Source organism: Taurulus bubalis, assembly GCF_910589615.1.
Source record: "Taurulus bubalis genome assembly, chromosome: 16".
NCBI classification, from domain to species: domain Eukaryota; kingdom Metazoa; phylum Chordata; class Actinopteri; order Perciformes; family Cottidae; genus Taurulus; species Taurulus bubalis.
Window position 1 is genome coordinate 16,537,842 of NC_136604.1, and position 21,637 is coordinate 16,559,478.

A 21,637-nucleotide genomic window follows, 5' to 3' on the forward strand; every position below is an offset into this window, starting at 1 on the left:
TTCAAATATGCACTAATAATACAGTGGTCATGAATTAGGAGGGGCTGCAATGATTACAGGTCTTCTGACAAGTGTCTGCATCTTTCATCAGCTCATAGTGAATGTTCAATTTCTGTTATCAGTACAATGTTTAGTACATACAGACTTAGACCATATGGGATAGGTTTGACTTTCTGAAAGTCCAGATTAAAGATTAATTATTTGGAACAGTGTCCGAGCTGTTTACTTTTGCTCTGACCTATTCTGCGGTTTAGTTTGCTGTTGGTTTTCTGGCACGCTAAATCCTGTCACGGATTTACATGTTCAGTCCACAATGAGTTTCAGCAGCTTTAATACAAATAATTAAGCATTAGGTTGTACCAAGTGAGGTTAAAACAATATTTTGATGGCTGACTTGTCACACAGGTTTAGTTTAATTTGCTTCGTTCCCACAGTGAGGGACTAAACCGGTCAGCAAGGTGGTGATGAAAAGAAAGGGATCTTGACCCAGACTTGAGAAACATCTTTGTATGAAAAATCTGGAAAGTTCAAGGTATTGTTCCGTTTGTGCAGTGTATTTAGACGTATAGGGAATGACAGGAACTTTGCAAGTTCAAGGAGACTAATGGCATAAAGCCAAAGAACGCAGTGGAGGTTGATTTCAGTTTAGTGGCCTCTTGTCAGAACTACAAACTTCTTGACACGTTTTTAAGACTAAATTCACCAATATGTTGGCATATAAACCTACAGTTATATTCCAATACCATTACTCACTTACACGCAGTACTACCCTGAAATCTCATTTTTTTACAAATAAAACACGCAAAGGTGAAACCCAATGTTTATTGTTTACAGCATAGAAAGAATAAGCTGCCGTTTTAAGCCACACAAATGATGTTAGGTAAATAAACACAGCAAATGTATATTTCTTAAAAAGTGAAGCCAGCTAAAATAGTGCAATGCAAGGAGTGGTTCCAGATCACGCAACAGGAACAGTGGTGCAGCTGATGCATTTGAGTCTCAGATGCCCTTGAGCATGGCTGTTTCATCTGAGGTCTCCAACCAGGTAGGAGGCCAGGATTTTTTGATGCTGGGTCTCTCCTTTAGAGAGTTATAGTAGGCGGCCAGTTTAGGGTAACGCTCTTCACATAACCTAAAGAAATGAGAACAGTTGATGTGAACTTCGAATTACAAACGTACTGCTGCTTTGTAATCAGTGCATTTATTTTGTGATTTAACCCACTTACTGGAAACGGAAGAGATAAGCAATGCTTGGATAAACAACCACATCAGCCAGTGAAAAGTTATTTCCTGCCAGGAACTTGCCCGATCCCTAGAAGACAGGAAAAGAGTTAGACCATGTGCTGGTGGGCAGATTTGACACCCAAGACAGCAGCATTAATTTGCTAATATTCCTCATCCACACTTGACATGTTAAGCCTCTAAAAATAGAACATTTGTAAAACAGGCAGGGGGAAGAGTTTCAGAAACTACATTGTCAGTGTTTGTGTAGACCAAAGTGTAAAATCAACAAGTTGTAGAACCAGTAATAACTGTTGGTTATGTGCTTCCTGGTAGGTCCGGCACAAAAACCTACACCACACCATTTGTTTTGTTACACACCAATTAAGATAAGACAGAAGATGGATGCCACCCTTTTGTCAGGATACCAAATATGAAGCTAGAGCCAGCGGCATGGGGTAAACTGGTTGCCTGGCTCTGTAAAAGTGCAACGTCTGAGTGTGACGAAGTGGGATTTACATTAGCTAAAACTGATCGAATAGATAAATGCACTTTTCAAAATCGATGCCGAGAACAATAAGTTCAGCTTTCGGTCTAAAAAATAAAAATCTCATCAGAGCATACATGGTTCAGGTTTACCTTGCGAAGGTATCCCTCCCACAGATTGACCTCAGTAGTCAGAGCCTCTTTATTTCTCTTCAGAGCAGAGTCATGTCTCTCTCCCTCAGGAACCTTCCAGTTGTAGTAGATCACATCAGCTGAAAAATGCAAAAAAAAAAAAGGCAGTTAGTCGTGACAGCTGCAATCAAGCAAATCTATCCACTCCATATTTTAGGATACAACATCCACACCCACTTTGTGCTTGGACCAATTGCTTTCATTTCCCCAGCATTTGAGGGTGGCTAATGCAGGAAAGGGTTACGCAACACAAGTTTCAAACTGAAGACAGTAAAAGTGGCTCAAATAAAGTGTGAATTGGCCTCCTCAGAAAATATTATGTTCACTGAACTGCTTTTTCGATTACTATTGAGTTGATGGGAATGCACCCCTCCCCCAAAGCAAGTACTCCCATCGCATGACTTTGAGCCTTGAAGGCAAACTGGTCTGAACATGTGATCCTTTGTGGAATTAGAATTACTTTCACTACCTTTTTTCTTTAATAATTGTAAAAAGGGTGAACTACATAAACATATACATGTTGACATGGCTTTATAAAGTGAATCAGCTCATTAGTGCATGGCGTGAGTTTCAGGTTCCTGGGGCAACGGGGGACATGAAGTCTCAGAGGGTTAAACAAGGCACTTCAGTGGGTAGTGTATAGTTTGTTGCCAAGAGCAATGATGTTCAAAGTCCCACAAGGCCTCTAAACGGGAACAACACCAGCAAAGTCATTAAGTTAAACTGTATAATACATTTAAAAATGTATTAATATGCAGGATTTACAGGGTCAACAGCTTAAAAAAAAATAAAACAATCCCGTCAGAATTAACGCACCCATTTTCTGGTTGAGTGTGAGACCCTCAAACATGCGCTGGTACATCATTGCTTGTTCAGCTGGGCAGTCAGGGATCAGCTTGTTTCCCTGGGACTGGAACTGGTTCTGTTGTTGGGAGACAAGCAAAGAGGAACCATTATGAACAGCTGCACGGCGATCCGGTTTCTTTTCCTCTGAAAGGTTGTAGGGTGTCTGATGTCTACGAGGCATTGTTGAACACACAATGAGGCCTCCTACTTATTACCTCCTTGGTGATATACAATTTTAATAAGGGGCAAAGTTCTTACCGCCAGGTAAAAGCAGGCACCGTTGGACTCGTTCAGGACGTAGTCTTTATGTTTGAAGGCAGGAAGCTTTAAGAAAGAGAGAGGAATGCAAATGTAAGGTAACAGTTTAAAAAAAGAATGTGTGCATATAAGGAGAAAAAAAATATGCATTATATCAATCTAGGTGACGTGAACGTACCTGTCCCCGGGGATTCATGGCCATGACCTCCGCTGACTTGTGCTCCCCCTTCTCAAACGAGAGCAGTTTCTGGTTGTAGCCCTGCAGGTTCTTCTCCTCCAGTGCGATCATGACCCTCCAGCAGGGAGGAGAGCCGGAGCCCCACAGCAGAGTCATTTCCTTGGCCATGGTTGGAGCGTGAACTGTAAAACCTGGACGAGAAAGTAGTGCGAGGATGTGAGGAGTGAAGCCAGAACTTGTAAAACGTCAGTTTATATAAGAAGCTCCAGCCTCTTCGCATCTGGATTGGTGGAATTAGGTCCCATCCCATTTCCTTTGTTTTCGCCAAAGATCTGCGGCACAAGACAGTCAAGGTAGTTCACACCCGACCCAAGCATGTTCACCCCCTCCTTTGTATCCAATCTACCTTCAAATCAAGACCACGTGATGTCATATTAACCGTCAGCGTATTTCAGTTACTGCGTTAAATTAGTTCAATGTGAATTAGGCCTCTGGCTCCGCGGGCATTAGCAAAGTCACACATGCGAAGGAGAGACTTCTCTTGCTTCGCATTATACTCTTTGATCTCAGCCACGCAGACCACGGAATATGAGAAAAAGAAAAACACGAATCCGACGCTGAAATAATGTTTTTTTGGTGCACTGTAGGAGACTTGTAATAATTACACATATAATCTGTGATTGTAATTAACAATCAGCTTATTGACTGAAGGTATAACTTCACATGTAATCGTATTTTTTACTAAAACATTCCAACTAACATTACTTAGATAACATATGTGGAAAACTATGTGAATATTATTTTGGTCCATTGCCTTTAATGATAACTATTATTGTGGGAATTTTCGTCAATATTTCTTGTTGCATGTTTGCAGCATCTTGCAATTTGAATGTTGAAAACTCATAGTGACTCAGCACTCTTCACTCACCCCTGCACGTACTGAACAAACCAGCTCTGGCAGTTTAAACAAACAAGTTGCTACTGGATGTAATATACACACCACCCATGTAATGTATCCTTATCCGAGCGTGACATAAATAAAAAAATTAGAACTCACTATTTACACTGTTCACATTTGCTACAATTTCTTTGTGCCGCTTTCTCTGAGTTTGGCCTTTGAACTCTAGACATTGTGGACTTTAGTAGTTGCCGGTATCAGCGCTGGCATGTATTTTGAGTTTACAGTTAATATTTCTGCTCTTCTGGTCTGCAGTTGCAAGACAACTTGTTTCATGAAAGAATGATGCAGATATCACATGAAGAACATGTGGTTTTGCTGAAGCCTGCCTTCCAGCACTATTCCCCGGCTGACCAGTGGTAATTTTTTTTTCAAATCCCTCCTAAACAGCAAATAAAATAATGTAAACCAATGCACCACTCATACAGTATCGGTCCTAAACATTGTAGAACGGCACTTACAGAAAAAGAAGACAACAATTATTAGTTTAATTCAGTTTTATTTCCCTCCATTCTTCTTTATTTATGTATTTATTATAGTGAAATGAACTACTCTTCCAGTCACCCAAGTTACAGCATATTCCGTCTCATTATTTTGCAGTCTGAAAGATAACTTTTCCAATTTAATCATTTCTATTGCATCAGTGATCCAATGTTTTTATAGAGTTGGTTTAAAGCGATCCAGTTTTTCCATGTCTGGTGTGCTGTCACACCATATTAGGAGGTGCAGATGGGTTGGTTTGGCAGCAGAAACTTTAAAAAGAGATGTTAACAAACCAGTTCGATAAGCAGGAGCAGTGCAAACAAAAACAAAAAAACTGACATTTATCAACGAAAAGTTCATTAAAATAAAGGGCAAAAATGAAACCCAGGGATTTCAATACAACTGAAGAACACCAAACAAAAGCTTGCTGAAGCCTCACAGCAATGCCTAATTGGAACCTGCCAACTGCCACCTGCCCAGGTACGTAAGTATCAGGTGAGCTAAACTAAGCAAGCATCCGATTTCACACAGAATAATGAACATGCCATTAATACAAGGTGTCTCAGTCACTGCTGACACCACGAGGCATATATGGACAGGATGCATTTACTAAAGAGCTACCTCGCCTTTCTAAATCTTAACAATGCCATAAGTAAACCTGTTGACTTTCTGCTTGACACATGTGTATTTGATTAAATGGATTATGAACACATTTAATTCATTGTGTCAGAGACATTTCGGTGAGCCAACATGCACAATGGGGCACTGGACTTGTGTTATCAATTCCACCTGTGTTTACCCTGCAGCACCGTGTCAAAATGGCTTCGTGAAAAGGGCCTATTAAGCTGCAAAGTAGCTGATCTACACAACACCTCAGGCAGAGCAACAAAGCAATTCTTAAACCCATAAAACAAACTGACCAAACACACTTGTGTCATTTATGCGCCTCTACTGTATCAAATTCACTAAAGTATTTGCCTGAAATGGGTGAAAGGCAACAGTTGCACAAGTTCCCTGATCAATTACATTGCATAGGTCATAAGTCCGTTCATTTTATATTGTGAAACACATTGGGCTAGTTGTGGTAATAAAGGCCTCTTTTTATATGTGTGTCATTGTTCAGTATGTCCATGGGAATATTCTTTAGAATGCTGTTGAGTGAAGTGATTTAAAACTATTGTGTTTCCTCTTTTAACAAAACTGCATGTAAACATGTTCTAGTAGAAACCCGAAAAACAAGTATGAACCGGAAATTGAGCGTAATATTTCATTTTTGGGATGATGTGTCTGGTGATTAAATCACGAAAGGTTTTAAAACAACCCCTTTCTGTTGTTAGACAACATTATCACAGTTTCTCCATATTTTAAGGACTTCCGAGCATTTAGTCTGAATATAAGTGGGGTGTGTGTCATTCCACATTTTCATATCGTTCCATCTTCAGTCTAACATTCTTGCCACTAAGAAGAAGAAAAAATATATTTGTCTTTATCAATGTGTAAATCTTCTTTTTCGAGTGTGGGCGTGACCTTAGCGTGCGTGAGTCAGTTCATCAGCTTCATTTTTGCTTGACTACCATGACATAAACAGTTTGTATTGACAAAGCATTTGATAGAGGACAAAAAGCAGTGGTGCTTACACTAGACCTGATACACAGGTTCTGCTTGAAACGCATGACTAGCATTTAATGTGTTGGTGTGTATCTGTGCACACAGGATGCCAAACCGCACCAGCATATTTTAACCCTTACATAATTACATGAGGCTTTTTTTGTTTTCAAAAGTAAAATCACATTTGAAAATGTGGCTTAACAATGCCACTACTTGGCTTTTATTTTTTGAATATCCTAAAAGTGCTTTTGTAGGCTGATTGTCAGCATGTATGTAGCATGATCATGAAGAACAGAACCTGTCTGCACACTTTCCCAGCATTCTAGTTCACTGATGCGCGTATGAGTCCAACGCTGTCCTCGTCCTGTCAGGAATCAGTTTGGTTTCCAGAAACTATATAACTAACAAATAAGAAGACTGTATTTGATCAGATCTGTTCCCATAGTTCTTAGAGAGAACATATTCCTTTGAAATGCCACTGAGACGCATTGAATAGTTAGTCTGATTAAGAGGGCCACTAGGATAATACTTTGCATCCGTCTGCTCAAGCTGCTTTGCAGTGCAACTGTTTAAGCTGCTGTACTTGTAGTGTACTTGTAGTGTGCAGGATCTGAACCCACGCTCATGTAAAACACCGAGCGGATGCACAACTTTGTTTCGGTAAGTGCGAGACCAAAAGTCCAGTACAGCTGCTGTGAAGGTCTGAACGCTCTGCACTAAAATAGTTTGCATTTTATGGAAATAATCTCATCTCACACATGCAAACACAGGGCTTTTCACTTATCTTTGTGCAAAGCGAACCAGTTTTGGCACGGCCATTGAAACAATTAAACTGCATGGTCCTTGTCAAAGACTCCATCTACCTTTGTATTTCCTAGACTTGACCCTAACATTAAGGGTTTATAGTCCATACTCTAATCGTCTTACTCAGCAGTGACACCTTTGCTTTATTTGGCTCATGTTTCAGTAAAGTTGTATATCCAATATACAGGTTCACAAGTCCGTATACAAAGCCTACGAGACATGTTCGCTGTAGTGGAGGTTATTTAGTCCACAAAATAGGTCGAAACCTATGAAATAAAAGGAAGACTCAAAATGGCTGTTATAGTGTATTGTATGTATTAGTCAACAGACATTGATGTTCAGTTCACATGCCATGTATTTCTGCAACAAAAACTGCATTGTCATCACCACCACAATTAGTTTGCCTACAGCCATGGATACGCCTCCTCCTCTGCAAACATCACATGTGGCAGTTTAACAAAGCCTGTGTTTAGCAACGGATTTCTAGGCTAAGCTTTGACAGAAACATGACTGGCAAAAACCTTTAAACTAAATATGAAAACTAGTTTTATAGCACATTTCTGTAACAGGAATACTCAGAACTGGTATTCGGAACACTTTGTTTTCCCCTATTCATTAGCAGAAATAACTAAAAGAGCATCATCACATTTGACAACGTGTGAGCTGTAACTATATTAAACAAAAGCATTTGAATGGAAACCCAAACATTACAGGCAGACTCGGCTATAAAGTGTGTGTGTGGCTCTCAGATGTCTTTGAGTGCGTCTTGTCCCTTGGGGTTCTCCAGCCAGTGAGGAGGCCAGCTGGCTTTGATGCTGGGGCGCTCCTTCAGCAGAGCGTAATACTCTCCCAGCTTTGGGTAGTGCTCTGCAGACAACCTAAAGAAAAGACGGTGGGAGACATTTGAACTGCAATGCCAAGACACACATCCCTCATTTGTTTAATGTTTTTTTTAACTTGAGAAAATTGCAACATCCTCCCCACTGACCCAAATCTGAAAAGAGTAGCAACAGTTGGAAAGACGGTCACATCTGCCAAAGAGAAGGACTGTCCTGCCAGGTGAGAGCCCGAGCCCAGCTGGAAAGAAAGAGGTGAAAAATAAAGCTACGTTTGAACGTGCAAATGCATGTGTGTGTGTGTGTGTGTGTGTGTGTGTGTGTACTGTACACACGCTACCTTCTGCAGGTAACCCTCCCAGAGCTTGAGTTCAGTGGCCAGAGCCTCCCTGTTTCTCTTTAGAGCTGAGTCATGCCTCTCTTCTTCAGGGACAAACCAGTCATAGTAGATGACTGTATCTAGAAACACACACACACACACACACACACACATCAATAATTTATAGTTTAAAAATAAAGCTACATTATTCTATTTATTACTATTAACATATCCTTCAGTATGAAAAGCAGGTCAAATATATACTGTCGATGGTATTATTTTATTTAAAAGGCCAAAGGCTGATGGGTACTGTAGTTACTCAAGCAGGAGGAAAGGCACATTTGATGGGGGCTATTCTTATCCTATTCCACAGATAAACACACATTTATTGCAGTGTGTATTTTCAGAACTGGATCAGTGTATGCAACTCAGAATAAACTATGTTCCCATGTGCATCGTAACAAGGAAACATGTCACACAGTATTATTGGTCTTGGCCTTTTAATTCGATTTGCTTACAATAAGAAAAATGGAGAATATCACTAGCCAGTTTTTCTTTGCGATAACTGCAAGACACTCTTGGCTGTGTTTGTTTTAAAAGAGGATTCTGAGGGGTTATTATCAATCCCTTACTAAGTTTTTCGTAGAACGAGAGACCCTCAAACATGCGTTGGTACATCAGGGCTTGTTCGGCAGGGCTGTCTGGGATCAGTTTATTTCCCTCAGACTTAAACTGACTCTGCCATTAGGAGATAAAAGACACACACAGTTGATGTCACACTTTAAAATGATGAATTCCAGTGTTGATATTTGTAACATTACATGTTAAATTGGCATCTGTTCGAGGATGGGACAGGCTCACTCACCTCCAGGTAGAAACAGGCTGCGTAGGACTCATTCACGACGACGTCTCCATGTTTGAAAGAGGGAAGCTTAAAAATCAAAACAGACGAGAAACTTTTCAAAGGTGAATTACCTGCAATCAACGTCATCACCACGGCCTCCTGTCTCAATGCTACAGCAGCCGGGAGCTAAATATATCAACCTGCTTAACTGGATAGCACAGGGACTCTGGGAACACCACCAACAAATATGCTTTAACCAAACAGCCCAGTAAGAATAATGTGTTCAGTGATTTCCAAGCCAATGTGACACATGTCTGTGTGTAATTACTGCAAAAAATAAAGGGTAGTGCACGTTAGCTTCAGCTGTCACAGCATATCGAAGAATTTTAAGTTGGCACGTGTGCCTGCTGCAAAACAAATAAAAACTTTCTTAAAAACGTACTTCACCATTGCATAGTCGTTGCCGTGCTATAATGGGCATTTTGCATGAAAGGCACTTGAGTGAGCACATTTCAAAGTTCAAATTGTCCCAATAAAATTGCGGCTGGGTGAACTTGATCTAAGCCGAATTAAATGCCACACCCACGTGACTAGTCTTAAGCCTACAGTTCTGTTTCTGCAACTGTCTATTGTTATGGGTAAGATGTAAAACATTATATTGAGACGGTTTTTTTTAAGGATGTTTGGCGACAGTTTACAAAACAATAATCCATCTGGGTGAATAAAAATGGTGGGGATGGACTGAATAGCTGTTAGTTGCCCGTGTTATATTTGGGGGAAGGGAAATGTTAAGGGTGACGCAACACAGGTTGTCTACGCTTAATTTACTATATTACAGACCACGCTGGATTGAAGCGCCCCCATACCTGTCCCCTGGCATTCATATCTAACACTTCTTGTGACTTGTGCTCCATTTTCTCAAACGAGAGCAGTTTCTGGTTGTAGCCCTGCAGGCTCTTCTCCTCCAGCGCGATCATGACCCTCCAGCAGGGAGGAGAGCCGGAGCCCCACAGCAGAGTCATGTCCTGGGACATGCTTTCAGATTTAACAGCCGACACGATACTGACCGCACAGTTTAGAGGAGATAAAGAATTGCGCACGAGATAAAACGGCGGAGAACTCCTCAGCAAGGAAAGGCGCTATTGGCTGTCCTAAAAGCCGCGAGAAGTTGCTCAGTGACGTCATCATCGTGTACTCTAGTTTGACACTAGATGGAGACAGAGACTGTGCAGGGGAGGTGTGTAGTTTTACGTGCTGCATGCATGCATGTGCATTTACTTTGAGGAAAATGTCTAGATCTTCACGGTATTGTATTTTCTACAGTACACAATGCAATACATGTGTAATGAAATGTCTTAATACAAAGTGAACATTATTTTTTGTTCAATAAATCGACAAAAAACGTAAAATGTTTAATGTACACAATATTGTTGAGTATTTTATTTGTCAACAATACCTTAACACCGCGTTTTAAATGTCTTTAACAGATTAAAATTGTGTGGGTGTATTGCGATTGTATTATTAATTTGGTTTGAATATTTTTTCCCTTAAATTATAATTAAATAAATAAGGATCAATTTGTGTTCAGATCTATGTTCATAAAATGTACACATGCAAGTTTTATCAAATTTATTTTGGAGAAGCCCTAAACATCCCTAATATGTTCATGCTTGTCAACCAAAAGCATCAACTTGACAATATTGGCTCCGACTGTAGTCTGACAATATGATACAATAATTATCTGTATATTCGCATCTTCATATACAACAAATATTATTGTATAGACCCGCAGTGACCTGGTTGCAGAGCAGCAGGCTGACCCCACTCTGGAGAATTTGTTTCAGCAGGTTCGCCCTGAGGCTGAGGTGCTAGCCAGTGCTGGTGGTTATTTTCTTCAGGATTTGCTGTTGGTGAGAAAGTGGGTGCAGCACAGTGAGAGGAAGCCGGTGTTTCAGATAGTTTTGCCTGTTGCCCTCCGTCAGTCGCTGTTAAAAGTGGCTCATGATGAGTCGGGGCACTCTGGTGTGAGGAAAGCTTATGACCTGATTATGAGGCACTTCTTTTGGCCTCTTATCAAAAAAAGATATCTCCAGGTTTATTAAAATTAGCCATATATATCAGCTGACTGACAAACCAAACTAGACGTTAAAATCTGTGCCTCTGAAGGTCATGGTTCATCCTGGTTGTTCTTTAGATGGGAACAGGACATTTGGTGATTTTCTGTGATTTTGAACATCTGCTTTGGTGTCACTTGTGATATTTTTTATGCTGGGTTTCCCGTCAGGACCCAGCTCTTATGGAGGGAGAGGAGATGGTTCCCTCGCCTGTACACTGGTCTGTCTGTCTGTCTCCTGCACCCAACAGGTAACAGGAGGTGGAACGCCCTACATGGAAGCACCTCCCTGTAAGCGTTCCCGAATGTTTTGGGGTGCATTGCCACCCATCTTAGTGAGCAAATAAACCTTCCTATGTTTTTCCCTTAAACACGGTGTCTCCCTCTCGTTTTGTCATGGCGTTGGAGCCGGGTCGTGACACTCATAAGTGATGGTCTCTATCTCTGTGATTGGTAATTGACATTCACTGTTTTGACTGGATTTGCACTGTTGTGAAAGGGAAAAGTGCGTTGTGTTCCAAACTTTCTTCAAGTTCCTGAAATGGTGTTGACGCAGTGCATGATGTTGTATTTGTGCTATTAATCTCTTTGTGAAACTACTTTAAAGAAAAACTAATTTTATTTCTGAAAGTTTACAAAAATCATACTGTGATCATTACTGACTATTACAGGATATATATTTTTTCTAATCTAACAAACTATATTTTGATAATGAGTATTTCTAATTCACATACAGGTTCTGAATATGCTTCAGTGAAATGTAGGAGTTATATTTGTTATGACAAATGTATTCAACTTATGTCTGATATTGATCATGTCAACAATTTGAAACACTTTAAGCAATGACTGTACTCTGCAAAACACACTATAGACGGGTATAGAAGTAAAGTGTTCAACCATTACAGCATGTTTCTTCCCAGAGGGCTCCACTTCCATATCACACTCATTTCATTTGAATCATGTAAAGAGGGAGATAGTCCTCCTCATCATATATGTTATACCTCTCTAAAGCATGTACAGAGTATCCATTGACATTGCTAAAGCCCAGCAAAAAAGCACATCAGTACCACAGTGATAGATGGATAGTGAATGGTGGGCTCATCTATACATAACAAATATTGAGCTTTAAAATCACTTAAATTCTGTAAAAATGTTAATTAATTAATGTATTGTAATATTGAATGGATAATGCCCGGCTGCTGTTTGTTTACATTAATATGACTTGTGCAACCTTGTTTCTTGACTTCCTCCGCATGTGATTTTCATCAGTTTAATAAAACACATTGAACATCCACGTATGTGTAACAGTCTGACATCCATAATGAATGTGTACAGGTCCATTTACTGTCACTTGCAATTGGTTGATTATTGTGCCCATGTACAACCTGCCCTGCATGTGTCTGCTCAGATCTCTCTGTCTGATCTGTGTGACACTGGACGTTTAACTGTGAAAAAGGAGTTAGTTTCTCTTAGTTGTTGCATCAGACTGTACACCAGATGTTTTGCGGTTGACCCCTGACCTCCAGTGGCGGGCCGTGCATTTCCTACCTAGGCCTGCTGTCTGATATCGTAAACATAAATACGGGGATGACGGGAAGTTGTTCGGCGTGCACCCCCTCCATATTGGACATATTGACCGAGTATTCACCGGAACTTTCATCTCATAATTTCATTTTTATATCGTGCAATAACTCTCAAATGTTCCATTGATCTATTTAGGCCGACAGTATAAGTACCTGACAATACTCTTTGAGACGGACCTGTTTGTTGCAAAGTAAAAACACAAATGTATCTTGTAGTTATTTTCTATGTATTTCTTTATTTTGTTATGTCTCTCCAGTGTTGGTAAGTTTTATGTGATCATTTTGAAATAAGCTACAGCAGTGTTATGAACATGATAATAATGATATTATTAATTAAGTTCCCACATTCTTTCCCCCTTATATATTAACGTCATATCTTGTTCCCATGCACCTACATGTATGTATCCTTACCTTCTGTTCTGGTACACAATCAGTAAAGATAACAATTGTTTATGAGAAGCAGAATTATACTACACGTTGCTGGCTGTTCCTCCATTTTATTTGTATCAACATGTAATATTACAAAGATCAATACTTAACAGTAATGCCTTTGAGTCAAATGAAAATCAAAAAGAAATGCAATTATAATTTGCACAATATTTATTGTATATAAAGTGTCAAACATTTAATTATATCAGAAATATTATGATATTGTTTCTAATATAAAGACACATCTAGGAGAACATGTATGTAATCATGCCAATACTACTATAAATACTGTGCATACAGTTTACATGAACATACTGTATTCTATGTGACAAATTAAATACTTTAAAGCTTTTAGAATGATCATTTCTTGTTCAGCCTGAACCGTCAGTATCCTTCTTGAATTCTGAGCAGATGCAAACAGCTGCCGACAGCTTCCTGTGTGTGTGAGGAGCTTCCCGAACCCACCAGCACAGAAGAAGCAGATGGAGACAAACTACGTCCTCTGTGCTGGTGGGGACGGGACGCTTCTCGTCCTCTTGGCTGGTGGGTGGGGCGGGTGGTGTCGGGGTGGAGGGGCAGGGAGGTACTCACTGGGTCTCTGACTCTCTGGGGTGCTGAGAGGGGTTCAGGTCTGTTGTGGGTCTGGGTCGTCCTGGGATGACGGGTTGGTAGACGTCCACCCTCAGCTGCCCCAAGAGTGAGACCTGTGGAGTCCTGCCCTGTGAGACACACACACAAGAGATGAATACTTTGGAACTCAACTACACAACCTTTACATTGTTGTGTTGAATCTGGCCTCCAATGATGGAATCGTATTACTGATACTTCTGTAGTCCTTGGGAGGGATTACTTACTCAGCACACTGAAAGAAAGGCGACCGCCGCTCTCCATCTGGTCCTGTAGTCTTATCCTTCTCTTCTGCTGCGTCTTCAAGGAGACCCTAGATGTTGCTTCCTGTATCACGGCCATCGATACCTGAGTAAAAGAGACTTGGAAACTTTTCTTAACATTAGTAATTGTTTACAACACATCTGTCTGGTTCAGCCAGACACTTTCAGGGGACTCCTGTTATTGCTGGTATTAAGTGTTGTTCTGGGAAAGACACCGTAAGAAGAAAAACATACACAGAATAACAACCATTCACAGTTTCACAGACTTAATGCAGAGAATAAGAACAGAGCTCCCACTGCAGTCGTACCAGACCAGATAGCCCGTTGCAACGGGTCCAGCTCCCCATACTCCCGCAGCACCCTACACAAAACTCCAAAGTACACAACTGGGGGCGGAGCTTCTTCAGGACGATCCGCACCAAAACCTCTGCTGCAGGATGCTACCTATTGCTAACCCCGCCAGACGCGGGGGAAGGCTGTCTGGCGCTTTATCAGTCCTGCCAGACATAAAGGTTTTACAATCCTGCAGCAAACAGGCGGTCGGTCTCAATCCGAGTCGCTGTCCTCATCCCATTGCCAGTGTCTTCTGTTTGTGGAGGATCTGAGGCCTGACTTGGAGGGTGCAGACTCTTCTGACCTCTGTGGGGCTGGGGGCGCCACGCCAAAAGGGAGGGTGAAAAGATAGCCAGGGGGAAAGGGACTTGGATGCTACAGGTCCTGTCAGAAACTCAGAGTTGGGAACCGCTGGGTGAGAGGGTCAGCTTCATCTTTTTCTTCCTCCTCAGCAAAGCTTCTTCAGGACGATCTGCACCGAAACCTCTGCTGCAGGATGCTACCTATTGCCAACCCCGCCAGACGCGAGGGAAGGCTGTCTGGTGCTTTATCAGTCCTGCCAGACATAAAGGTTTTACAATCCTGCAGCAAACAGGCTGCCGGTTTCAATCCGAGTCGCTGTCCTCATCCCTCTGCCAGTATCTTCTGAAGGATCCGAGTCCTGACGTGGAGGGCGCAGAATCCCTGTAGTCCTCTTCTCTGGTCCTCTTGGCGGAGGATCCGAGTCCTGGCGTGGAGGGCGCAGACTCCCCGTCCTCTTCTCTGATCCTCTTGGCGGAGGGTGCGAGTCCTGATGTGGAGGGCGCAGACTCTTCTGGGGCTGGAGGCGCCATAGGGTCATCTTCATCTTCTTCATCCTCCTCTTCTACCACCTCTTCTTCGTCCTCGGAGCCATATCCGGAATCTTCGGAATCCCAGTCTTCCTCGTTGTCCTCTCTCTCGTCGTCTTCTTCCTCCTCGTCGTCGTCTTCTTCCTCCTCGTCGTCGTCCTCCTCCTCTCCCTCGTCATCCTCTCTCTCGTCGTCCTCTAGGCGTTCGCCATGGAGGAGCTGGCGAATGAACACCCCCTGTTCCAAAACACCATACACAAAATGACCATTCACAAATGCAAGCTCCAACTCACCTTCCTTACCTTCGTCGTCTAAGGCGAGCCTGACGGGGCCTCTAGCAGGACGCTCCATGACGTAGTTCACACCAGCTGAAAGGGAAAGGTTCAAACGTAAGGATTTCTCATAACATTAAATATTTCTGGATTACATTGAGCAAAGTTTTAAAAAAAGAAAAAACGACAGCATATCCATAACCTAACAACGCAGACAGCATATAGGAGGCTGTGTCTGTAAACATTTATAAACAGTAATATCAAACATACATAAGTTCTGCCTGTGTTAGTTTAAACAGATGAGGGAACCAGAAACAAATAATACTGCTTCCATCTGTTCACAAAGATGGAAATTTTGACTATATATACACTGTATGTATATGTACATACATGTATATATATATATATATATATATATATATATATATATATATATATATATATATATATATATATATATATATATATAACTTACATAGAGAGAGAGAGAGAAATATATTCCAATGCCAATAATTATTAGTATAGTTATTGATATTGTCAGCAGTATTACTATTTGTCTCAAACAACAATGTAGCGTTCATAATTAGCAAGCTTAAATTGCACATGAAGAGTGCTTCATTTAAAAAAGGCACAGACCATGCAGGTGCCTTTCACGCGCAGCTTTTTTTCTGGTCAATTAACCGACATGTTGAGTTCTCGTGTGCTCTCGGCAAAGACATTTATTCTGCACCAAACAATTGTAAGGACTTCAGTGTTTGTGTGAAGAAAACGATCAATGGTTTGCAATAAACGGCGCGAACGTATTTAATTGACACTGAGGACGTGCGTCATGACGCACAGTATATCATGGCGATATTAATCCAATATGACCAGGTAATCTCTTTCGTTTATAACTCATAATTCTCCCTGTTCATGAGGTGCATATCACAGTGCGTGAAGGAGATGCTGGAGGACGCACGCGCACATGCAGTCCCATAATGACTTAACAGATCGCTCTTGTCCCCTCAAAACAAAGTATGCAACAACGAGCAAAGTGCAAAAAAGTGTTAAATAAATCATGCATTTAATATGCTAAAGTAAAAGGAGCATATGTGGGTGCAATATGTCACGTTTCAACAGTCAAAACAAAACAACTCAGGATCGAACGCCCCCGCGTTCCATATGGTTTCCATGGTGCACAATCTACAGAATTCGATAAAAATGGCTCAGGCGCCATTTTGTTTTTGACATTTCAATGTTAAATTTCGACGTTTTGATGCCTTAAACCCAAAATAACAAGAGTTTCGAACCTTTATACTAATCGTTAACACACTCCACACATCTCCCGCAATTTTTTCTGTCGCTCAAATATCATTTTACAGGCCTGACAACATTCTGTGACCTTTAAACATTGAAAGTCAAAACGTTTCACTGATTTCTAAACTGAGAACACTTTTTAAAAGATTTTTTTATTTAATTGTTTTCGTTGATAATGATAAAAAAAAGCTAAACGAAACATAAAAGTTGTCTTACCTCCACAGCTCTGGTCCAACTCACAGCCCAGTCCCTTCAGCAGGCCACTGAAGTGCTGTTTCAGGGTCTCTGGTCCTCTTTCAGGGTCTCTGTCGCTCAGGTGTAACTAGTAGTTCTGTTCGCCAACAAGTTTCTTTCCAGCAAATTATTTCAAGCAGTTCAAACTCAAAGAGTTAACTTTACACGGTTTGGGTTCACAGGAGGTTTTCAATCCATGTCCAAGTCCAAAGTGCAAAGGAAAGAATCAGAACCGCTGAGGCCCTTAAATAGCCTCGGTCCGGTTTCCATGGCATTTACTGACGTGCGTGCGTACGTAACTGCGTGCCTCCGTGCGTGCCATTAAACAATACAGAAAGAGAGATATTAATTGTTTTGATCATATTTGTCAAATTTACTGTATATATTTATTTGATTCATATAGAGTTATGTTTAGTTCATTTGTCAGTGATCTGTTGTACAGCTATGAGTTGTAAACCTTACACAACCCGTCTCTGCGATATGTGAACACGTCGGTAATGGAGATTGGAAACGGAATTGAGAGAGAGAGAGAGAGAGAGAGAGAGAGAGAGAGAGAGAGAGAGAGAGAGAGAGAGAGAGAGAGACAGACAGAGAGACAGAGAGAGAGAGAGATTTATTAGACTAACGCAATCTAGTCACTAGGTTGCGTTAGTCTAATAAATGTGTTTCCAATGGGCTGGTTAATGACACAAAGCACAGCAACTTCTTTAGTTTAGGATGTTTTTTTCCTATCTCACCGATTCAGTGTTTTATGAGTTTGTCCCAACAATAAATATTAATAAAACCAATATATGAAAGCGGCTACAGACAGCAGCTGGGTTTCTCTGCCGTCTACTGTTTCTTAACAAATACATATAATCTACTCTTTGGTCTGTTCTGTCTCTTTTGGAAAGGTTTCGAATGAGCTACCAGTTAAAGCCGTATTTATTGTCTTTATGACCCTCAGCGGACACCGTCGAGACGATGTAAACACAGCTGCTATTACAGTGGTTACAGAGTTACTGTGCACAACCCTCTCATGGTCGTCCCCCGCAGCAGTCACACTTCTGCTTCGTCTCCCCACGCGACAAAGATCGACGTGGCACACTAAGCACTGAAGTGTACATGAGATGTGTTGTTCCAACAGTTTATGGGGCTCTCTGGCTTTAATGGCAGCGCGTATCGCCGCCTGCTGGTTAGGAGGCAGTATTACAAATAGGTCCTTTACAATAAGTTCCCTTCATCCTTTGCTTTCATTTTAGTCGTATTTGGATGAATAATATATTAAGAAAAATACAATACACAAATAAATACAGAGTTTTCATTATTATTATTTTAACTAGCTTACAGTAATGACATGGTGAAGGTGACATTTAGGTGTTTCAGAGATACTTGACGATGTCAAAACCCTGTGGACTGGGTAGCCAGTGTGGAGGGCAACTGGCTTGTGTGCTCCCCGTTTGAGGTATTGCCCAACAGAGACACTAAAGAGAAGATACAAGTTTAGGATTTGACTGAAAAACCATTCCTAGTAGATGACTGAATCTAAGACAGATCATCCAATATGAATATTACTATGATGTGAGACTGTGTTCAGTGCTTCTGTGCATCGCGTTCCCTTCCCTCTGCCGGTATACATGGGAGGGTCAGTGTTTGTCAGTGAGGGGAGAACCTCCATCATGTGTTGGTTAGGCAGGACTGTCAGGGACACTTGAACGGATTCTATCACAAAAAAAACATGAACAACAAGCCTCTGTTTCAATATCATTTTCAACATAAACCATATTTAGTGTTTACACTTCACCTCCGCGTATAAACATGTCACACTGGACTCATTCAGTATGTTGTTTCAACATTATATTGGCATGAAAAGGTTTAAAGTTTGTCATTGTGCAGTTTGTGTATCCGAGTATCTTTACATGTAAACTAAAGCATGGTCAGTAAACCTGTATTAGTAACATAATGTCACGCAGACTGCATATGGCTGCACCTTTGAGTTCATGTTCGATCATCCTGTTCAGTGTAAACCCAGCTTTCCTCTCGGATCAATTTCCAAGACAGCAGCTTGTGTTTGTAGCCCTGCAGCTTTTTTTCCTCCAGAGTGATCGTCACTCAACAGGGAGGGGATCCAGTCCCCCAAAGCAGACTCATCGATTTAGCCATGGACATGGGTACAGACAGAACGAAATGACTCACCATTGAACCGCACAAGTTTAAAGTGGGAAGCAGTTGTGCAGTTTATAGGCCCTCTTTAATCCAAAGGTTGGTCGGCGGGGATGTGTTCTTGTGTGTGTCTAGGAAGCAGCGAAGAAGAATGACATGCACATGCTTTTTTTTTCCACTCAATGTTTTTTGTTTTTTATTATTGCAGTGTGTCTACACAGCATTTCAAGTGAAAGTGTATGTAACTGTGGCTTAATGTTCAGCTCCCCACATCATATTTATGCAGCAATATTTCCCTGTATTTGTTGTACTGTGAGAGGAGCAACAGTTTCAGCTGAGACTTACGTTATCCACAAACCTTTCAAGTTCATACAAAGTACAATGTGACCACAGAGTTCAAAGTAAATACTGCTCCCCTCTCTCAGCACGGAGCAGTGCTTTGAAAACGCACATTTCATCTATGACCACATCTTTCATTTATCTTTTATTACAATTCACAGAATAGCCCCTTTTTGTACCCTTTCTTTCAGACTATAATACAAGTTTCTACAGAAATTACAAAAATAATACAACACATGAACCGCACTAAACATGCACACTAGTACTACAGTACTTAGTACCTGGCAGCTGATAAGGGCATTTACACATTTTATGCAGAATTCTCTGCATGTCCTTCAAAATAGATTATTAAAATCTTAAAAACGTCTTTATCTTTTTGTCTTTTTACACTTTACAAACAGTTCCTCTGAGATAAATACTTCCTTTTGTCTGAGTTTTGAATCAGTTGTTCGTTTCAGCTGTGTTGTGTAAGGTGCAAGATGTCCGAGATTTGCAAATAAATATTTTTGCCAAAATAAAAAAGTGAATTGTAACAAACAGTCTCTCTCGATATAACTACACCTGTGAATGTAACATTTATGAGTCATCTGAGAAGTAGGAGGTGACTGAAACAAGAGGAAAAGATGGAGAAAAGGGACAATATTGTCCCTTTTAAATAAAAGGCACATCAGCACATTGATCTTTTCACGTTCCCACGACACACAACTACACTCGTCACTTGTCAAACGTGCATCTGCAGAAGCAAACATTTGCCTTTTCCAAAAGGACAATTCCTAGTGAGCCTCTTTGTTGGTGGCGATCTCTCGGGAAGAGCATAAATCAAACTTCTTCTTCAGCCCGTTAATCTTTACAACCGAAATTCACAGTTTAAATAAATGAAAAAGAAGAAAAAAAATGAAGTCACAGCTGCAGGAACTCACAAGCAAAAATTACCCCTTTGGACGAATGCAACATTTCAAATATATGCTTGGATTTTGAAAAAGTATCCATTCTTTTCTTTGCCAAGTTAAATACATCAGTTCTCCTTCTTCACTTCCACTTTTCCTTCAGGAATACATTTTCTTTGAGTTGCATAAAAAAAAGAAAAGAAAAAAAAACGTCACGGCTGAAGCTTCATCACTCAGACACATCAGGCAAAATTAGCAGCTGGCAAAAACCTAAAGGGGTTTGTGACTGGTAAAGCGTGGCAAAGGCAGACAGAGATGTCGCTTCGATGATTGGCTGTGTTTCCACGGCAATGACGACAGGCGGGGGAGGTTGGAAGACTACATTTGAGGATCTGGAGAATCGGAAAGTCCTAAAGCGAGAGCTTCCTCTGGGGTCAGGCCGCTCTTCAGAGTCCGCCTCACTGTGAGGAGACAAGATTAGAGATCACATGGTCAGCTGTACTAAAAGTAATGATGTGTCCCAGTTCCATAACTTATACAGTATGTACTATAAACTAAGCTTCGTATGGTATCGCTAGGGGAGCTAGTAGACTATAGAATACATCAACATGGGCCTACTTGTCTATACTAGCAAATGTTAAAAAAATACAATACATCTTTTGAATATTCTTTGTCTTGTCATGTTTCCAGTGTGAACTTACAAAAAAAGCAAAACAGGCTCAGAATAAGTGTGCTCGGCTGTGGATTTGGGGCAGAAGTAAACATGGAGCTCTTACATGACTTGCGGTTGACCCTAGACCGCCTCCTCTCTCTGGGCTGGGCTCTGGTTCCTGGACCCTGAGTGGCCGACCTCACTATACGCTCCATAATCTCGTCTGCAGAGTCGTCTCCACCGATCTGAGGGTCCTCTGCAGGTGGAGTCCATGCCGGCATACTGCGACCTGAACAAAAAACGATGAATGCATGGACATAGAAACCCTCTATGGTGCAGGGACTCTTATGTTTACTGTTGACCCCGCTAGGAACTTCCTGTCGCCCTCACCTCCCCGTCCAGGCCGAGATCTTGTCCGTGTCCGAAGCCCCGGCACCCCGCTGGCCTCCTTGTCCCCGCCGCTGAGGGTGGTTCTCAGCACGGCTTTCATGTGCTCGTGCTCCGCAACGTCCTCACTGTGGCCCAAACCCTGAGGAAGCTCCGCCTCCTGGCCGCCGCCACCGCCCGGGGCGCCGTTACTGCTGCCGGAGCCATTCCGACCACA

The 21,637-nt window shown here is 41.4% G+C and overlaps 3 protein-coding genes across 3 annotated transcripts in view; all 3 read right to left on the minus strand.

The window, feature by feature from the left end:
* Positions 1-807: 807 nt before the first annotated feature.
* LOC306748633 (glutathione S-transferase A-like) lies at positions 808-3,392 on the minus strand. The gene is made up of 6 exons (XM_079231839.1): positions 3,182-3,392; positions 3,004-3,069; positions 2,716-2,821; positions 1,861-1,979; positions 1,227-1,312; positions 808-1,132 (listed from the first exon to the last, which is right to left on the minus strand). Exons 1-6 carry the CDS (start codon positions 3,347-3,349, stop codon positions 1,000-1,002), a joined length of 678 nt encoding a protein of 225 aa, XP_079087965.1. The 5' UTR covers positions 3,350-3,392; the 3' UTR covers positions 808-999.
* A 3,799-nt stretch (positions 3,393-7,191) lies between these two features.
* LOC306748632 (glutathione S-transferase A-like) lies at positions 7,192-10,116 on the minus strand. Its single transcript, XM_079231838.1, has 6 exons — positions 9,900-10,116; positions 9,055-9,120; positions 8,822-8,927; positions 8,211-8,329; positions 8,023-8,111; positions 7,192-7,912 (listed from the first exon to the last, which is right to left on the minus strand). The coding sequence occupies exons 1-6, from the start codon at positions 10,065-10,067 to the stop codon at positions 7,780-7,782; spliced, it is 681 nt and encodes a 226-aa protein (XP_079087964.1). The 5' UTR covers positions 10,068-10,116; the 3' UTR covers positions 7,192-7,779.
* Positions 10,117-19,336: 9,220 nt separating this feature from the next.
* The window catches only part of fhod3a (formin homology 2 domain containing 3a), a gene marked incomplete at its 5' end in the record, with an annotated part of 56,562 nt that continues 54,261 nt past the window's right edge, over positions 19,337-21,637 (minus strand). Inside the window, 3 exons of the mRNA XM_079231755.1 lie at positions 19,337-20,842; positions 21,158-21,322; positions 21,424-21,637. Coding sequence (XP_079087881.1) covers positions 20,760-20,842; positions 21,158-21,322; positions 21,424-21,637 — 462 coding nt within the window. The 3' untranslated portion in view covers positions 19,337-20,759. The remainder of the gene's footprint in view (positions 20,843-21,157; positions 21,323-21,423) is intronic.

Excerpts from the sequence above, each read along its gene's own strand:
- LOC306748633 (XM_079231839.1), bottom strand. The coding sequence starts at position 3,349 with ATGGCCAAGGAAATGACTCTGCTGTGGGGCTCCGGCTCTCCTCCCTGC. Across the intron at positions 3,070-3,181 it reads CCATGAATCCCCGGGGACAG|CTTCCTGCCTTCAAACATAA; the intron begins GTACGTTCACGT and ends TCTTTCTTAAAG. Across the intron at positions 1,313-1,860 it reads GGGAGGGATACCTTCGCAAG|GGATCGGGCAAGTTCCTGGC; the intron begins GTAAACCTGAAC and ends CCTGTCTTCTAG.
- LOC306748632 (XM_079231838.1), bottom strand. The coding sequence starts at position 10,067 with ATGTCCCAGGACATGACTCTGCTGTGGGGCTCCGGCTCTCCTCCCTGC. Across the intron at positions 9,121-9,899 it reads ATATGAATGCCAGGGGACAG|CTTCCCTCTTTCAAACATGG; the intron begins GTATGGGGGCGC and ends TTGATTTTTAAG. Across the intron at positions 8,112-8,210 it reads GGGAGGGTTACCTGCAGAAG|CTGGGCTCGGGCTCTCACCT; the intron begins GTAGCGTGTGTA and ends CTTTCTTTCCAG.